The sequence below is a fragment of the Pygoscelis adeliae genome, unplaced genomic scaffold (assembly GCF_000699105.1).
Source record: "Pygoscelis adeliae isolate BGI_AS28 unplaced genomic scaffold, ASM69910v1 Scaffold93, whole genome shotgun sequence".
In the NCBI taxonomy this organism is placed as follows: domain Eukaryota; kingdom Metazoa; phylum Chordata; class Aves; order Sphenisciformes; family Spheniscidae; genus Pygoscelis; species Pygoscelis adeliae.
In genome coordinates, this window is record NW_008824469.1 from 173,783 (window position 1) to 193,798 (window position 20,016).

Genomic DNA, 20,016 nt, shown 5'->3' on the forward strand with positions numbered 1-20,016 from the left:
GGGCAGCGGGCCGCAGGCCAAGGCCGTCCCCCTCCAGCGTTGCCAGGTGCAGGGACAGGGCTACGCGCAAACATAAGGTGCTGCTAACAGCGCAAACGAGGTTTTATTATTCGGAATTAGTATGAAACAAGTGCAAAATTTAACTTATGCTGTTCTTATGGCACAGATGTTAAAAAATTCTGGTAATATCCCCATTTTCACACTATACAAAAAATAATACAAAACGACCCCTTTCCACCTCTCATTCAGTATAAAATTTGGTTCAACAGCATCAGGTAAGTAACACTGTATGTACGTCCTTACAGCCAAACACAAATCGAGGCCCGTTCTTCATTCCCCGTGCAAAAGTTACTCCTAGGAGTAGAAACTCTGCACGGGACCACACTGTAAAAACAGAACCCGGGAGAAAAATTGCTCGTAGGCAGTTGGATTCTTTTATTTGAGTCCTCATCCAGACAGTGCGAGACTTTTTCTGAGGCTTTTACCCATCAACGTCACCACAAGTGAGGGGCTGCACACAACTCGCTTTGCGGAACAGCACGTAGGGGAAAGCTCCTCACTACAGGGAAATAAGAGGGATAATACTGCCAAGTCTCCACTTCTACTCCTGCCTTCTTCCATAACAGTAAGTATCACTGTGGCTTCTGAAAGACTGAAGTAATAACTCTGGGCAGAACAAACAGTTAACACTTTCGGTGCAATTTTAAATACGGCCAGAAAAGAGCACGTTGCATTGCTATGTATAAATTTATATTTCATAATTCTTCTGGAATAGATACTGAAAACATACATTAGTTTCTGTTGCATTGCTGAATTGTTCCCAAAGTGCATGAGATGATAGCTGGCTTAAATATGTGATTAGTAATGAATGTTTGATATGATGAAAAGTCTTTTAGATAACTTAAAAGTAACCATTCAAGAAAATAAACAGCCCCAACAAAAAAAAAAATGCCTACACTGGTTTTAGGACAAGCAGTAACAACTTTTTTTTTTTAAAGAATAAAATTAATTTACAACATTAGTTTATCAAGAAAAATGTACATTTTATATCTATATACAAGATGCTCCAGATCTGCTATGTATTTCTATGGGAGGTATATATTACAGAATTATTTGGCTGCATTATAAGGCAATCAGTGAAAAACACTTTGTCCTACAGGAAGCCGTTCATAGGTGAGATCCAATCACATGATTATTTGCAGACAATTCCAAACATTTCTGCTGACAGCAACCAACCTATGCCGTATTATCTTTATTAAAATGTAAAGAAATGTGCTTAAAAGAGAAAGGTGTAAACTTGTATCCTCCACCAGAGTAGAATTTGTTCTGAAATTCCACCCTGAAACGAGAGAGAGAAAAAAAAAAAAGAAAACAACAGAATCTGTATATTAATCCAAAATGACCGATTGTCAAGGGATAGAACTGTGCAACACAAGAGGCTTAACAAAAGCAATCCTAATGCTGTCACTTAGGCTTTCTGTGCTGCTATTTAACCTTCCTATCACAGTCCCGGGCAAATTTCATGTTTCTCAAGAGACCCAAGCACGCTGACATTGTGCTGTAATGGCTCATTTCTCACTTCTGTCTTACTAATTTGTTTTCAGGTTAGTTGCAGTTAAGTTTTGCAAATATACAATATTATGAGGACAATACTCTGCAATGCACATAGCTCTGCCTCATGTGTTTATATACTATAAGTCTGCCTTTTCTTATACTGTAAATTTCATCAGGTTTCCAACTAACTATTCTCTGAATCCACTCCAATGTGCAGAGCTCGTGATATTAAGACTAAGAAAGGATTAAAATACTTAAGGGTTGGCAGCCCCACTTTAGCAAAAGTTTTGCTCACTAATATAAATGTTCTGTTGAACCGAATAAATAAAATAGACTGAAGCCATTCAGTGATATAACCAGACTGAAATTAAAAATCCTTGTCCACGCTACTAATATTCTACAGTACAAAAAGCTGCAGTACTATAAATCAAATGGACCCATAGTTTGTCAACTCTGAATGTGGTAGAGGTTAATACGCATCATAAGCCAATATAATATTTGAATTTACTGAAAATCTTCCAGAGGAACAATCACATTTGACTAACAAGCCATTTATTTAATGTGATTAGATAGATCTATTACAGTAGCATTAGGCTGTTGAATTTTACACTTTTCTTTTTAATAAGGCACCTAATATTTTGACACAAAAATTCCTCTTAAACAAGCCAGTATATGCTGAAGTGGTATAAAGAAAAAATGAAGAGTTAAAACTTACCAGTGAAGTCGTATAGCATGGAGAAAAGCAGAAAGCCCCTCCATGACCAAAAGAATAAAAACGGTTAGCACAGCAAAAAAGGCTAGAACAGGAACTAGCAGTAAGACACCATACGTTGTGTCCACGCGAAGACCCACCCTCATCACCATTTGCCATAGAACTTCTGATAACTCTATTAAAAAAAAAAAGAAAGCCCCTCCATGACCAAAAGAATAAAAACGGTTAGCACAGCAAAAAAGGCTAGAACAGGAACTAGCAGTAAGACACCATACGTTGTGTCCACGCGAAGACCCACCCTCATCACCATTTGCCATAGAACTTCTGATAACTCTATTAAAAAAAAAAAATCATAATTAATGTTGATACTGCATACATTCACCCAGTGAGCTACTCTAACTGACCTGTATTCTAGCTTGAACAGTATTATAGGATCTGCTGAACATGGGAACTATAAGCAACCCCACCGCCAGTTAGTTGCCCCCCTCTCCCTCCCCCCAAATACTTAAAGGTACATCTCAGTTTCAAAATAAGATCTACCGATGTCAACATTTTACACCATGACACTAAGACTTTAGCAAGTGCCTAAATACCTTCCAAACTGGTCAATCAATGGAAAATAGGAAATGGTACTGTGACTACTGGTGCACTATTATGTGAGGTTACACCGTGCTCAGATAATCGGCCTCTTTACAATCAATGAAGAAAATTACTAGATTCCAAACAATAAGTCACAATTTTAGTTTGGGGACTTTCCATAGATCATTATTAGTTTAAATAGGGATTCTTTTTAGATTAAGAAAAAGATAATTTCATAGTAGTCTCACTTCAACAGGCCAGCCCCCCTCTAACCAGCATTAAAAATCCAGACAGATGGAAAAACAACAACCAACCAATAAAAACCCCACTTACGTGCATGAGCAAGACTTAATGCCCAGAGTCTTAGATACGAGGCTGTATTAGAAATACATCCTAGACAGTATTCAATGGTATGAATTGCTTGATTCATAAAAACGTCTGCAAAATTAAGCTAAAATACAAAAATACATTTGTATCCATTTAAACAACGTAGTACAACATGAGAGAACAAAAACATTCATCTGCAAAGCTTAATATACATGGAAGAAAAATTCCATTAAAGGGTAATACATTGATTTCACATCAAGTAAAAAAAAGATCTGCTGTGTTTAAGATCCTTATTACAGAGGCAACATTAAAAAAAAAAATCAGATGCTATAGTTTTCCAGTTAGTTTCCCCAATTACTTTGTTGATAGATAAAAATGAATGCAGTTTATGTTTTCCACAAGGATTATGATCTAATACTTGAAAACTCTAAGTAGTAAAACCAGTCATGGTTCTAATTCCCATTCTATTGATGTTGTAAGTTTACAATGTCAATTTTTGCATCTTTAAGACCAGGATTAATTATTAGTAATGCTAGTGATAGAAAAATAACTACGTTAATACTGTAAACTCTAAATATACGTACTTGTTGCTAACAAAGAGTTCCAAGACTGATATTACTGCAAGTTTCAACACTTACTTTGAATGGAACTATGACACAATTTATTTAAGCAAACAATTCTAGTATTTTCTATACATAAGAAGCAAGAGTCTACTACCCCAGTGAAGCAAGTACTATACATAGTCTGCACACTGGGAAACTGAAGCACCTTTCTGTCTTTCAATTCACATGAAATCAGTGGAATCAGACAAGACCTTTAAAAATTTGGCCAAACTAAACAGCAGCAATAGCTGGGGACTAGAAATGCAGCTCATGTCTCCCAACCCCCATTAGCAATAATCCTCATCACAAGATGTAATTTGCAGACATAAGACGACTTTTGTCTGGATGAAAAGCCAAGATTAATTAACAGGAAGCTGGGCAGTTGTCCTCTTGCCTTGATTTTAAGAATCCATAAAACCATACAAAACCCAGGATTTTTATCCCACTCTTCAATTCAAGAAAAACTGTAGTCTTAGATGCAAAGTCTATAGATGCAAATAAAGCACTCTCCATGTTGATACTGCATACATTCACCCAGTGAGCTACTCTAACTGACCTGTATTCTAGCTTGAACAGTATTATAGGATCTGCTGAACATGGGAACTATAAGCAACCCCACCGCCAGTTAGTTGCCCCCCTCTCCCTCCCCCCAAATACTTAAAGGTACATCTCAGTTTCAAAATAAGATCTACCGATGTCAACATTTTACACCATGACACTAAGACTTTAGCAAGTGCCTAAATACCTTCCAAACTGGTCAATCAATGGAAAATAGGAAATGGTACTGTGACTACTGGTGCACTATTATGTGAGGTTACACCGTGCTCAGATAATCGGCCTCTTTACAATCAATGAAGAAAATTACTAGATTCCAAACAGTAAGTCACAATTTTAGTTTGGGGACTTTCCATAGATCATTATTAGTTTAAATAGGGATTCTTTTTAGATTAAGAAAAAGATAATTTCATAGTAGTCTCACTTCAACAGGCCAGCCCCCCTCTAACCAGCATTAAAAATCCAGACAGATGGAAAAACAACAACCAACCAATAAAAACCCCACTTACGTGCATGAGCAAGACTTAATGCCCAGAGTCTCAGATACGAGGCTGTATTAGAAATACATCCTAGACAGTATTCAATGGTATGAATTGCCTGATTCATAAAAACGTCTGCAAAATTAAGCTAAAATACAAAAATACATTTGTATCCATTTAAACAACGTAGTACAACATGAGAGAACAAAAACATTCATCTGCAAAGCTTAATATACATGGAAGAAATATTCCATTAAAGGGTAATACATTCATTTCACATCAAGTAAAAAAAAGATCTGCTGTGTTTAAGATCCTTATTACAGAGGCAACATTAAAAAAAAATCAGATGCTATAGTTTTCCAGTTAGTTTCCCCAATTACTTTGTTGATAGATAAAAATGAATGCAGTTTATGTTTTCCACAAGGATTATGATCTAATACTTGAAAACTCTAAGTAGTAAAACCAGTCATGGTTCTAATTCCCATTCTATTGATGTTGTAAGTTTACAATGTCAATTTTTGCATCTTTAAGACCAGGATTAATTATTAGTAATGCTAGTGATAGAAAAATAACTACGTTAATACTGTAAACTCTAAATATACGTACTTGTTGCTAACTAAGAGCTCCAAGACTGATATTACTGCAAGTTTCAACACTTACTTTGAATGGAACTATGACACAATTTATTTAAGCAAACAATTCTAGTATTTTCTATACATAAGAAGCAAGAGTCTACTACCCCAGTGAAGCAAGTACTATACATAGTCTGCACACTGGGAAACTGAAGCACCTTTCTGTCTTTCAATTCACATGAAATCAGTGGAATCAGACAAGACCTTTAAAAATTTGGCCAAACTAAACAGCAGCAATAGCTGGGGACTAGAAATGCAGCTCATGTCTCCCAACCCCCATTAGCAATAATCCTCATCACAAGATGTAATTTGCAGACATAAGACGACTTTTGTCTGGATGAAAAGCCAAGATTAATTAACAGGAAGCTGGGCAGTTGTCCTCTTGCCTTGATTTTAAGAATCCATAAAACCATACAAAACCCAGGATTTTTATCCCACTCTTCAATTCAAGAAAAACTGTAGTCTTAGATGCAAAGTCTATAGATGCAAATAAAGCACTCTCCTGTTCTCCACTAGAGAGAGACTGTGGTTTACTGTAGCAATCTGAATATACCAAGAAATAATCATAAAATAGCAACAAATAAAAATAAGTAAATTGCATTCATGCATCAAGGGCTTTGTAAAAGTTCAGCTCATTCAATTGAAAACTTCCCGGGACTCAATGTACAGGTTATCTTCTTGATCTTCCACTTCTGATTTGCTTTTAAGGATGTACAAAGCAGAGATTAAGTAAAAACATTACCTCCTCTCCGTCCCCCTCTCTGTGCCCACTGTCTGAATGACTGCTGCCTTCTTCTACATCATGAGATCTTAGCAGAGAAAGTTCTTCTTCACTTTCTTTTCGAATTAGCTTGTAGCCACTCTGCAAATTGGAAACACATTGTGTCTTTAAGTGGACTGCCAGTGTCAATTTTAAAATTTATTTAAAGTAGTCATGGGCAAAGACAAAAAGAGAGCTAGAGGAGCAAAGCACTATTATGTGTTACAGTCAAAAACTTTCCAAGTTGAGTAGAAATATCTAGTAAGGACATTACTCTATATGCAATACACCACCAGCTGAATTCTCCTATACTGAAGAAATGTGTAAGTGTCTCTCAGTACTTACCCTGTACATTCTAATGCCTCGGCCTCCACTGTGCAACCAATATAAATAAAGTGGTTTACCAAAAAGCATTACAGGAACAGAAAGAAAAGCAATACTAAGTAAAAACCTCTGTAGCGCAACCTGTTTGGAGCGGAAAGAAAGAAAATGAGATTAGATCACAAAATCAAAAGTAGGAAAAGCCTCCCCATTTTCCTTTAAAGGCCTGTTTAAGCGTAAGAAAAGTACTACTGATTTCAGTGGGCACATACTCCAAATTGAACGTGCACATAAGTATTTTACTTAATCAGGCCCTTAAATTGGGTTACAGACATCCAGCATCTTCAGGACTGGGTTCTAGATTAAGGCATTACTGATACTCACTTTAGTAAGATTATTTATAGCACATAGAAAAGCATCAAAATTACAAGCATGAGACTCTGTTCTCTAGCCTTAATTTTAACCTGGGAGATTTTGTTCTAGAAATAGGTATTTTCACAAATCACTACGTAAAATCTTACAACCAAATAAAGAGCAAATATGTTATTTAATCATAATGTTTATTCAATTTCCCCTTAGTCCGATACATTCCCCTTCCTAGGGCAACACTCAGCCATCAGCCTTTCATGACTGGTAAAGTGTTACCTGCATAGGGAACAACAGGATCTTCAGAAGCTTGTAAGAACGCTACTAACCTGTCCGGTGTAGAAGACCTCTGTTTCACCACCAGGAAACAGGAACATGTTAATAAATTGAATCAGAATACTAGGAGCAGATGTAGAGTCCTCTGCAGAATACGCTAACCATTTAAAGAAGATCATAAACACAAGGTAGCCAAAGATGCACATCATGAATAAAAGTTCAGGAAGAAAAACCAAATAAATATTATACTTCTTCTTGAAATGCCTAGAAGATAAAAATGGGAAAAAAAAGGAAAAGTAAGTTTTACAAAGAAAGATCAAGATAAATACATGGCCCAAACATGTTTTCAATAAAACAGAACAGTACCCAGCACTTTTAAAGAGCAAGACTGAAATTAAATCCAGAACCAATTTCTTCATATTCAGCAAAATTTTAATCAGATATTTCAGTGGAAATCACGACCATAAGAGGCATGTATTTCTATTTTGCAACAAGTGAAATAAAATCTTGTATTAATCGATGTCTTCATATTTTTGGCATAATACTGATCCATCATCTTATGTGTGTGACGGAAGACCTCTCTTATTTATTTTTTTTAAGAACAGTTTTCACAATACTGTTATTCTGCTTTTAAAAAATTGTTCCAGTTTCCCTTACCAGATTAACTGTTATAATTCAAGACCTGAAAAAAAACTGTAACATCAGTATTATCTTAACTTCTTGTACTTACAAGTGGTTAAATACCCCCAATACAACTCCAAACGTCATGTGAGTTACTCCAAAAATCACAGACATTTTCATTTTGAAAGAATTTAAAAAACTGAGACGGTTGCTTGCCAAATTCCAGATCTGAAGAAGAGAAGACAAAATCAGCATTAAAGAACAGTGTAACAGAAGAAATAAGACAGTATCCTATCCCTATTGGAGACCAGAATTCTACCTCAAACGGGGATCATAACTGAAATTTGAGTTTCATGAAAACAGTTAAATCTTTGACTCATTAAGGGAAAAGCTCTTTTTGAATGGAGAATACAAGCAGAAATGTATTTTTTCCACAGTACGTTTATCTTCCTAATGCACATACCAAAATCTAATTTACAAATGACTGATCATCACAAATGGATAACTTAAAAGCATAAAACTAACCGGATCAATTCCAAAGGGATAAGCTCCATTGTACACACCAGTAACATTTGGATCCAGTGTTAAAAATTGATTAGACTTGAGATCCTCAAGACTGCAGAGAAAGAAAAACACAATCATATCTGACATTGTTTAAACATAGTGACAACATATGCTTTCAGTTCTGCAGGACACTACTCCTGCTTTCCTTTATATGACTAGCTCACCCACTGCCAGTCTTTAAAAGAAGAATAAAAGGACTTCTAAGCACAAAAGGCCTGGCTAATAAAAACAATAACAAAATAAAAGAAGTTCTAGAAACTCACAATCTGGCCTTAATTCGCACTAACTGCCTTTGAAAGGAAAGTTTCTGGATTTTGTTCCTCATTCCCCTAGAATGGAAAGTTTCATATAAAAAGCTCACATTTTGCTTTTATATAAAAATCACTAACAAACACCCAAAGAATAATTGGTATCTTTTTTCCCTTTTGCATTTGGATGAGTTTCCACTCTAACTTCATATAGCTTTTAATTAACACAGCACTCACAATCTGTTCACATTTTAACCAAAGCCAGTGGTTTTGACTCTACTATTTCAAGTCACTTTCTGGTTTTGAGGCAAAATGAGATGCAAGCTGTGAACATTTAAATACCAAAGGGCCATGACACCTCAAAACAATGAGGTTATCCCACTTTGTGAAAAAGTAGGTCTGATAATTCACATACCTACTTTTTTCTTTTTCTTCTATCAAGAAAAGCTGTGCAAAGACTAATGATTGCTAGGTAATTAATTTATTTCATTAATTGTTAATTTCTTTACAGTAGATGCTAATGCTGCTTGGCTATTCATGCCAGAAGCATGACCTAGGACAAATTTCTCCAAAACTAGCCCTGTGTTTTCTATTCCTCTCAAAATCTGATAGCTATATAGATACAGATATTCAGAAACCTCCCCTGGAAAATATAGTAACTGGAGACAAATTAAAGCCATTAGCATAAAGACAAACCATAACATAGGAGGCAGTATGCTTTTTATGAATAAAAAGAATACACAACAAGACAAAGTCCTGGTGCCTCCTGTTAGGATTTTACAACACTACTGAAGTCTCCAGCCATTCATAAGAACACCTTTGTGAGACGACAAAAAAAGGTGCAAAACACACCTAAGAAGGTTTAGAGACTGAATAAACCCTAAAAATATCACCTCATAAAACTAGGTGCAAGTTCTTACTACCAATAAAACGATACTACGCCAGTTGCAGTTTTTAATCACTGAAAGTTATTAGCTAGCATATAGCATTAGGGTATTGCAACAGAATTTGTTCCAGGAGAAGACTGATTGTCATCTATACCAAGTTATAATATTCTAGAAAATGTTCCAGGTGACTGAGGACATGTAAATCCAGTAAAGCAGCACTGATAAATACGAGATTAATCTGATAGATTGACTGAATTAAATATAATCAAATTCTAATAGTGGTTTTGCAAGATATTGTGTTCTCTGTGGACTGCCCAATTTAGGATAATAAACGGTTCAATTTTTTTTGTTTTTAAATAACTATTACTGCCTTTTTTATTTTAAGCATAGATGTATCACTTAGCCCTTAGCGCACTAGCACTTACTACCTTAACAACTAAATTTTGCTAGATTTCACTACATTTATTTACTACTCTCAATAAAAGGACGGTTAAAATGGGTGAGCAAAAGGGCTGAACTGTTACAGGAAGTACATTTTTGTTTTAATGGTATAGCAAACAGAGGCATGCTACTCACCGCCAAACCTTCTGTTCAAACATTGCTGAAACATTCCATCCAGAACCAAATATATTTAATGACTTTGAAAAACAGTCATTATAGATCAATCCAGTGTATACAGAAAACAGACCCATTAATAAAATAACATATCGGCCTTCAAATAGCATTTTCATTATCTGTAAGTATTGGAAAAAAGAAAAAATAGAGAACATCATCTGCTATGTGAACGATCGTTATCTACACATTTCTAAGAGAAACACATTTTTGGCAATACCAAGACTTCTAAAAACTAAAAATTCTTGTGAATAGTCATTAAGGAATATGAAGAAACCTACGGCCAACCAAGATGTAACACAGAGAATTTTGCTTTAAGCATGTGAATATGCAGTCTACAAATGGCAGTCACCAAATGGGTGCAGTTCATCTCCTCACATTCACAGCTTTATGTCAAGAGATTTATATGCAAAGGTTTATATGCATTAGGAAGTAGAGCTAGCGGCAAGTATATTCTGAAAGACAATTGTGGTTTAAATTGAATGCAGAGATTTGAAGTCCCCATGCAAGCTCCCACGACACGGACTGAGACTTTTCTCATTGGCATCGTTACACTAACGAATAGTCTTTTTAAACCACGTTTCCTTCCCGGGACTAGTTTTCAAGAAGTTAGTCATTTGCAGCTATTCTTAATTAAACATAATTCTAATGAGAGATGCACATGTTCCTGCATTCCAACCCCATATTAAAAAATTAGTTAAAATTAAGTTTAATAAATTTCAAACTACAACTCCTTTTCAGAAACCATAAAAGAAGATGGAATTTGAAAAATCATTTTCTCCTAACGTTAGTCACTGGTAACCACATTCTGTAAAACACACACATCACTAAGCAGCCCTAGCAGAAGGAAAGACAAGTCCAACAGTATCAACTAACTTTTGTCAGTCTTTCATTCCAACTTATTTCTGCCCTTTCAAAAAAAGTGAATAGTTTGTTAAGATATCACATTAATCTCGAGTAATATGGCAACTTTAAATACAGACAATCCCGAAACATCACTAAGTAGCCCTAGCAGAAGGAATGACAAGCCCAACAGTATCAACTAATTTTTGTCAGTCTTTCATTCCAACTTGATTATTTCTGCCCTTTCAAAAAAAGTGAATAGTTTGTTAAGATATCACATTAATCTCGAGTAATATGGCAACTTTAAATACAGACAATCCCGAAACAAAGGAAAAAAACTCCGGTCTAATACATGTGCAATAAATAGTACTTTTCAGAAACACAGTAATTATTCAATTGAAGTTATCTTGCTGGATGGGGAGTAAATTATTTGTAATTCCTTTTACCTCATCTTGTGATCTTTGTAATCTAGGGTGGTTTTCATATAGTATTGTCAGGAGTGCAAATATGAACATTAGTAGACCATGCCCAAAGTCTCCAAACATAACCGCAAACAAGAAAGGAAAAGTGATGATGGTATAGAGAGCTGAAATGACAACATCACAGATTTCAAGCACACAGCACAATAGATGATGTTGCTATCTGAATTATGCCTAAGCAATTCAACTACTTTAACTTCTCAAACAATTTTCAGCTTTAAGTTTGAAAGACATTTCACCCCCTGCTAATAGACCTTTCCCCCCCACTATAAATTTAACTCAGTTTAAAGCTTGCTTATGTATATCCCTTAGTAATGACAACTCTGCAGTTGAGCATTAGCTGACAATTCTGAGGATAATAATATGAGCCCAGGAAATAAAAACCAAACAAACAGTTCTTCCTCCGTGGCTATTTTGGCTCCGTACTATAGTGTACATTCTCCTGTACAGCATGACATAGTCAACATAGCTGCAAAAATACATAAGGACATTAAACTAACTGGGCTATACAACAAGCTGGATTTTTTCAAGTGATGAGCTCCATGCTTCAGTAATACCAATAGCCATTACCAAAGTTTTCTTTTTTCCCCTAAATATCTTACCTTATCCAAGGTAAAGCGTATAAAGAAACATTATACAGCTATTATCAGTCTCTTCAATGCTAAAATAACTCAGCAAAATCAAATCCCATCTTACTGCTTGGAGCACCATTTGTACTTTTGATGACCTACTGAAATTTTAAAACAGCTACTAATAAGCAGCGTGGTGGTCACCGTTTTGCCTTTACTAGTGTCCAATTCAGCAAGGTATTTAAACACATAACAAGGCAAGCAGTAACGACAGCACAGCTCGCAGTTTGGATTTCAGAAGGACCAACCTGGATTAACTTCTCCATAGTTTCCAACTCCATAAGCATCAACAATGTTTTGGAACCCTGAGGTGAATTTATTGGTACGTATCAAAGTTGGAGGAGGTTGTGTTGTTGGGATGGTATTCATGAATGAAGAAATTGTAGCTCCACTCTTCCTCTAATTGCAGACAGAAAGAAGATACATTTATATAAAAACTCAGTTGATACTTAATCTAATCAAAGTGAAAAAATTTCCATCAGCAGTTTCACTGATCCTGAAACATCCCTAAATTAAGCCCGAAGCTTAACATTTATCCGTTTCTGCTTGCTTTAAAAAAAAAAAATTACATTAATCTGTTCCTCTAAAAACACTAATTATGTACAGTGTTCTAATCCTTATTTTATACGAAATATCACATGAAAATCATGAGTCAATATTATAAAACAAAGATTTGTTACTAAAAATTCCCTCTTGTAAAACAAAAAGACGGAGCCGTGCTCAACACAACTAACACAAGGAAATTAGCACCTTCTACTTGCCTACAAACAGCACTGTGAGCCTAGTCAGACTTGGGTCCAACACAGAAGTTCTCATTCAAGGAAAAAAACTAACCAAACAAAAAAACCCAAAACAAACAAAACCCCCCCACAACACTAAATAAAGGCTCTGCTTATAAAGAAATTGTTTGATATGAGTTCATAGAGACCCAGACTTGCCTGTGCCTACTTTTAGCCTATTTTAAATAATTATTTTCTTTCCTTATCTGTATAGTAAGTTCAAGACAAAAGTTTTAACATCAGTGAGCATTCAGCTGACTTACTGAACCTTCCTCCAACGCATGGCGCAAATTTTGCAGATCAGCCACCGGACACCAAACCTCAGCGATTAAACATTTATTTGTGACATCAAAACTGCACAGGTTGAGTACATGATAAATGGCTTTCATCTTTTTCACTTGGATAACCCACGTATAGATGGATTCAGATGCTTTACACAAGACTTGGCATAAGTAATCCTCAGTTTTATGCAGCACCTTTGTCCAAGAAAAAAAAACAAAAAGATTTCATTGAAAAATGTAACAGTGGTTATGTTAACCACAGTTAAGAGCAGCTAGTATTTGTCCGATGCTGGATCACATTGGTAGGAGGCCACACTAACCACTGCTTAAAACGGAAGGCAATGCCAAGTGCCCTGAAGTTTAATAGATACATGCAACGCGAGACTAGGGACATGACGTACAATCATGTTCAGATCCAAAGCTGTATGTATTTTAGAAACATATTCATGTATTTAATGCTGTGATTCGTCAAATTATTTCCTATGGTGTAAAAGCTACAGCAAAGGGAATACTGTTATTTACTCACAGTATGAAGATCCTGAATACGAACATTTAGTCCTTCAACAACTGCCTTGCGCTCCTCCATGGTGTTTGGATAGGGATACACATGACAGTGATAGCTACAGAAAAACAGAAGTTTGTGTTAAATAACCAAACTAAAACAAAACAAATCACCCAACCCCATGCCCTGGTCAAGCCTGCAACACACCATTTAATAACCACAGAACAGATTCAACTGAGAGAGTCAGTATTTTGCCTGTACTTAATAAGGACTGCAGATAAAATGATTCATACATTTATTTGTATATTGCATAATTATAAACCTAGATGCAAGGGGGTGAGGAACAAATTTAACTTCAAAAACCTTGCCTAAAAATCAACACTTACAAGGAAGGGGAGCAGGGGGAAAACTAACAAGAAAATAACCCAGGTATAAAGAAACTATACATATTAGTTTTACTTCTTACCAATCACAAATCTTCTTAACTTTCTGGCCAATTTGTTCACCCCAATAGGACACTAAAAAAACAAACCATTTTGTGGTTTCGCCCTAAAAAAAAAAAAAGTTAAGTCGAAGTTTGGTTTTAACCAACAACTCCACTGTGATATAATTACAGAGCAAAATAACAAGTTCAAATAATTAGAAAAGGCTGTGTTAGTAGCATTAAGCTTCCACCATTTTAGTGAAGATCAAAAAATAAAATCCAAGTGTGCCAACATCTGTCTTTTTTTTTTTATATTAAAGAAAAACAGAAAAAGTTTTCAGGGAAAATTAAAGAGACAATAATAATTCTGAGATGGTAAAATATAATAACAAAAAAAGTCTTAAAAAATTAAAATGTTCCAAATCAGAATTGAAGCAAAATTTAAAAGTGACAGATTAGGCAGCCATAATTGCTGATTTACAAAAAGTGAATTTTATAAGTTCAGAGAAAAAACTTCATAGAAGACCAGCTGTACTCCAGACTTTTTTTCCATAACTGCTGAATTAACAAATAAAATTACTATTAAAAGGTAACGCACTGTACAGACCTAGTTAATAAATATCCAAGCAGCCATTTATGCCACGTATTTTGATCAAGGTAGCCAATCATAAAGTCATTACTATTCCACAATAAAGTTCTGCGCTCATCAAGCTGAACCATGATAAATTAATTGCCACTCCTATAGTTATGGTGGCATCAAGACCTCTAATTTTAAAGTCTTACAAGTTCTAATACTTTAAAATAGTTTTCCCTCCAAGGACACTGGGAAATCATTTACATTCATTGCAGGAGACCTGAGCAGCAATTCTTCCAAATCTTATAGAAAGTACAAACAAAATAAACTGATAGTTACAATGTTTACTCACTGTATCTGGATCTTCCAGACATTCATCCAACTCTGCATAGGTAAGAATAGTATATCCTTTACAGACTCTCCACAGCATTTTTTCAAATGCTTCCACTTTTGCTATGTGAACTAACCCAGATATGAACCTATGGAAAAAGAAAAATTTGAAAAATCAGCTAAAATCCACAAGAAAAATTAAAAACTCAGAGTACATCATCACTCGGGATCACAATAATTTAACGTCTGCCATCTCTAGAGAAGGAAGCATCACCCTAACCAGGAAGTAACTAGTATATAAAGTAGACTCAATCTCTATTTGGAAAACAAACAGACTGCGGGCCTGAGCACACAACTAGAATTAAATCCAACATCGTTTCAGTCTGTGATAGTAAGGTTCTTAATTTTTTCTTGGTAAGATGGTGGATAAAAAAAGATTTTTTTCTCTCAGGATGGTGTTGTAGAGAGCAGTATCCATACATCATTTTAAAGGCAAGTAGGCACTACCATTATAATGTTACATTTACAACTGACACTGCCAAGTGATTAAAACACTGTGTGTTTATCCTAAAAAACCAGAGTGGAGGAAAGTACCGATTTAGAGCATGTAGAGATTTTTCTTAACATACATACTTGGTTTGATGGAAGTTTTGTGACAGTTTTTTTGGTGCTGTCCTACTTCTCTCTTCAAATAATCCAATTTGGTTACAAAGGTACATTTGGGCCAGACCCCGACCCTGTCTAAAACTGTTTGGCTCTCCTGAAATCACTACAGTCACACTACATCCCACCTTTTAAGAAAACAGCCCATGATTTACAGCAGCCCATCAAGCAGTTTTGAAACAGCACACACTGACAACCTGCCATGCGTGGACTGAACCATACCTACCCCAGCTTGGCACCCAGTCTGTGCATACAGTTGTAATCCACTAATGGCTTGTTTTCCACAGATGGAAATTCTTCATAATTTGCATGTAAATGGGATTCATACTAGCAAATAAAAGAAAGATCATTCATAGCTTTCAGAAAAAACAAAAATTTCATTCATTTATTATTCGGAAGAAGAAAAGCTAATTAAGTAAATTATTTCAATAAAAATATAGACCCCTTTCCTGTGTTCAATTCAGACAACAGAAAGATCCTGGGATCTCAAGTGCACTCCTCTTAGCAATTATAGTCAGTGTTGCAAAAGTTACACGGTAAATTTCTTAGTACAATTTATGCATCAAAATAACACAAATACGCCTTCATTTTCAGTTGGCATCAGCAGTAACGTTCAAACAATTCAACAGAGAAATCACAAAGCTCCTCCAAGTTCAGGGCTGCATTTTGCTATGTATATGAGCGCAGCCTAGCACGAGAGGTTGCCAGCCAGGTTCTCTAGGTACTGATCACAAACAATAACGAACAACGTACAGTGCCGTAAAGCCCGACACCAAGTCACGCACTTAACTAGAACTACTAACAGCATGCAACAAAAACGCCACGTGACACACAATCCTCGCCAAACAACATAAGCAGTACCTCAGCTGTTCTCCTGACAAATCTCTGCGTGACCTCTAACATGCATGTGTATTCTGTCAGTTCAAGCAGGTTTTTCCTCAACTTTTCTTTGTTTTTAGTTACTTCCCTTAATTCTGTCTCCAGTTTCTGCAACTGTTCCTAAGACATGGAGAAAAAATGACACAGAATCAGTTATACTGTTTTGGAAACCAGGGGAGGATGAATTTTAAGCACATGTTAATTAGCTGCAATGATGGGAGTTTCCCAATTTCTTAATTAACTTAAGCTCCATAGGTTTTATTCCTCAGTCTGCCAAAGATAGTCTGCCTCAGTCTTTGAAGTAACACTGGCAGAAAGAAAAAAAAATGGGCAAAAACGAAAGCAAAAGCTTCTGCTCCCCCTGCCATGCCCCTACAACTTAAGTCGTAAGTAGTAAGATAGCAAGTAATTAAGTTTGAAATAAAGTTCCAAGATCCAGAGCTACACCTTTGGCACCTGTGGTGTGGAAAAGTTACCTGGATTTCTAAAATGTGTTTCAGCAAGGGGGCAGGAGGAGCAACATCTCCTTCAGGAAGTGGAATATCCGCTTTTTTAATTTCTTGTACTAAATACCCTGGAGTGAGAAGAAAAACAAAATCAAAAAGGAAACGGTATTGCCTTATGCTTCCTAGAATGCTGCATAAGTTGACCTTCAGCTGTTATTGATGGTGCTGATCACACTGTGGCATCAGGCCCTAGCTATTTTATTCATTTATTTTAGCAACAACACACACGCTAGGGTCTTCAAAAAGACTGCAAGGCAAGAGAGAAGACCCTCCAGGGAGGAAAAAGGAGGGGCTTATGGAGTGCTAGGAATAAAATACACAGAACATTTCTGTCTTAGAAGTTTGCGAAAGTAAGCTATCTTCAGAGTCCTCTGACTGAAATTTTCCAACCACAAGTACTTTTTAAGAAGCTTTTAACATTTCATAGTATCTCTCCGATGCTGTAAGATATCATTTTCTGCTAATCGTGCCACCTGCCAAAAATTGATGATCTGCTCATTGACCCACATTTGGAATAAAGAGCGTTCAAAGAAGTTGGCTTAAGCAACCTCGACAACAAATACAACTCACGCTGGGCAGGGAGATTGCCAAAATAGCTACGGGGATGGTTTGGCATGACCAGCATATGCCCCTGATGAGAGATTCCAATGAAAAGAATCCTTCAACGGTAACTTTTCTTCGGGATACATTGAAGAAATTTGCATCTTTATGTAGAGCATTACAACACTCTTCTCTATTCATTAACCACCATGTGAATCCAATTATTAATAACTTGAGGTATTTTTGAGGGCGCTTGGAAGTTCAACAGTATTGAGTTATGTAACATGAAAAACAGAGTTTATCTTATAGTCAAGGAAATATCCAGGGTAAAGCTTCCATTTTCCTAGCAGAGTTTTAAGCAGTCAATACTGAAATTCTCTCAACTATTTATCATCAACACATTAGCAACTCTTCTGCACCTCTGAGCTTAAAAAACCCCAACCTATATTTAGCACATACATGTTGTAGTGTAAGTAAATTTTACAGCTCACAAAACCGAGAAACTGAGGTCAGTGGTAAAACACTGGAACAGGTTGCCCAGAGAGGTTGTGGAGTCTCCGTATTAAAAATCCCACTAGCCACAGTCCTGGACAACCGGCTCTAGCTGCCCCTGCTTGAGCTGGAGGTTGACTAGGTGATCTCAAGAGGTCCCTTCCAACCTAAACGACTCTGTGACACACTCAAAACTGCTGCAGCATATCAACCCAAATTAAGGAATATATGTGTACGTTCTGACCCAATTCAGTGCTATAGTCAAGTCATCTCCGGCTCCAAAAACCTACGTAAAGACTCTACATATGAGTGTATGTATGCGTATTTTTTCATACATATGAAAATTTTATAAGATTCTACAGCACTCAGATAATACAAGACTGGGAAGATTAAAAAAAACTGTAGCTGAAACCTCCACTGTAGTTCCACTCTAGCGATGTAAACTTTAATAATGCCACGGATGAGAAAGGGCAGACATGAAAGTAAAGCTCACCAAGTATTCTTTCCATTTCTTCACACTTCTTTACTTCATTCACAAATTTTCTCTGAAATACACTTACATTTGGGTTAAGCTGAAGGAGAAGAACAAAATGCTTATTAAGTATTTAAAACAGCAACCACCCCTAAAAAACCACAGCTATTTCTGTGACTTCACGTAGACAATTTTGCACGTATTCTACGTGCTCTCTTTCTACAAAGTGCTTTTCAGCTAAGAAGGTATGAAAACCTAAAAGGATTAAAAAGTCTTCAAATAGCAAGGTTGGTTTTATTAAAGCGGAATTATCAATGCCTTTTGCTCGTTTTACTCAAATAACAGAATAACTAGATCTACTGGAGAAACCATTCCTAATCTGATTTCTAGAGTTTTAAAATACTGCTTAACGACTTCAAATTAACAAACCAACCTTTCTACAAGCAAATTTTTGCGATGGATTTCCACAGAATCTACTTGAAATGTTAAGTTTCGAAAGAATCTTTTTACGTACATCCCTGTATTACGAGTGCGCAATGTCGCTGACTACGTATTCAGCTTTTACATCAGACCCACTACTATGTTATTTCTAGAATAAATGGTGTGTCAGATACCTGGAATGGCATCAACATATTAAACATAACAGCCATGTAATGATTCTTACAGATTTGTGTCCTCCTACCTGTCATATTTACTAATTAGGTGTTAATTTAAGTTCTCCCAGCTTTCCTTGCAAAGATTTTTCAACCTACATTTCTGAAGAATACTTGGAAGAAATTCCAAAGTCTCAGTCAGCAAGCAAAGATCATATAATTACGATGAGACAATGCAGAAACAAGGTTAATTATTACCCGACCCAATTTTATGTTAGTCAGGCATGTAGTTTCCTCCAAGGTGAATTACTCCTCCAGGAACAGACATGTTTTACAAACAGCAGGCTGCGATGTTGAAGAAATAAGCCTAGAGAAGAGCTAAGATGTTTCTATCGATCTGTCAACGGGGTGGACACATCGATAGCTGTGCACATACACTCAGAGTACAGTCAGTGCGGCTTCAGGTGGGTAATGGGCCCTCCCACGGGATCCTACTGCAAAAAACCCCCAAGTTTAAACTACTTCTGTGAGAGAGGTAGGATACAGTCATCCCAAAACGCGCCCCCCCCCCGAGTCGCGGGGCGGCTGGGGCTGTACACGGACTTTGCATCACCCAATCTCGCTTTCAGGCAAATGCGATATAGCTGTCAGCCATACATCTGCAAGTCAGAGTCGGGGAAAGCAGGAAGAGAAGCGGTCTTGGAGTCTTTTAGATCGCACCATCGGAATGAAACTGCACCTTCCCGACGGCAACTACTCTGCCCGGCTCGGCTTTCCCCGCGTCGCCCACCCGCCGGGCCCCCCCGGGGTCCTTCTACCTCCCCCATTCTCCCAGAAAGCCCCGCCGGGCGCCCGGGCCCCGTCGCCGCTACTCACGTCTCGGAACTCGGCCAGGCCACGCTCGCCCACCTCGCTGAGGCACTCGTAGGCCGAGC

The 20,016-nt window shown here is 36.7% G+C and overlaps 2 protein-coding genes across 2 annotated transcripts in view; both read right to left on the reverse strand.

The window, feature by feature from the left end:
- Positions 1 to 334, reverse strand: part of DNAH10 (dynein, axonemal, heavy chain 10) — a 59,148-nt gene extending 58,814 nt beyond the window's left edge. The window contains exon 1 of the mRNA XM_009321209.1: positions 296 to 334. Within this exon, the coding sequence (XP_009319484.1) occupies positions 296 to 334 (39 nt within the window). The remainder of the gene's footprint in view (positions 1 to 295) is intronic.
- On the reverse strand, positions 86 to 20,010 carry ATP6V0A2 (ATPase, H+ transporting, lysosomal V0 subunit a2). Its single transcript, XM_009321158.1, has 19 exons — positions 19,958 to 20,010; positions 18,510 to 18,588; positions 16,955 to 17,052; positions 16,461 to 16,598; positions 15,826 to 15,926; positions 14,959 to 15,085; positions 14,075 to 14,157; positions 13,633 to 13,726; positions 13,089 to 13,301; positions 12,295 to 12,445; positions 11,385 to 11,524; positions 10,060 to 10,217; positions 8,310 to 8,400; positions 7,894 to 8,012; positions 7,217 to 7,427; positions 6,546 to 6,665; positions 6,183 to 6,302; positions 4,839 to 4,956; positions 86 to 559 (listed from the first exon to the last, which is right to left on the reverse strand). Exons 2-19 carry the CDS (start codon positions 18,523 to 18,525, stop codon positions 495 to 497), a joined length of 2,163 nt encoding a protein of 720 aa, XP_009319433.1. The 5' UTR covers positions 18,526 to 18,588; positions 19,958 to 20,010; the 3' UTR covers positions 86 to 494.
- Between the last annotated feature and the right edge of the window lie 6 nt (positions 20,011 to 20,016).

What these genes read in the sequence shown, in the direction of transcription:
- ATP6V0A2 (XM_009321158.1), bottom strand. An exon ending in TTGTCAGGAGAACAGCTGAG is followed by an intron (nt 15,927 to 16,460) that starts GTACTGCTTATG and finishes TTTATTTGCTAG; the next exon opens with TATGAATCCCATTTACATGC. An exon ending in TACAAAGATCACAAGATGAG is followed by an intron (nt 10,218 to 11,384) that starts GTAAAAGGAATT and finishes CAATACTTACAG; the next exon opens with ATAATGAAAATGCTATTTGA.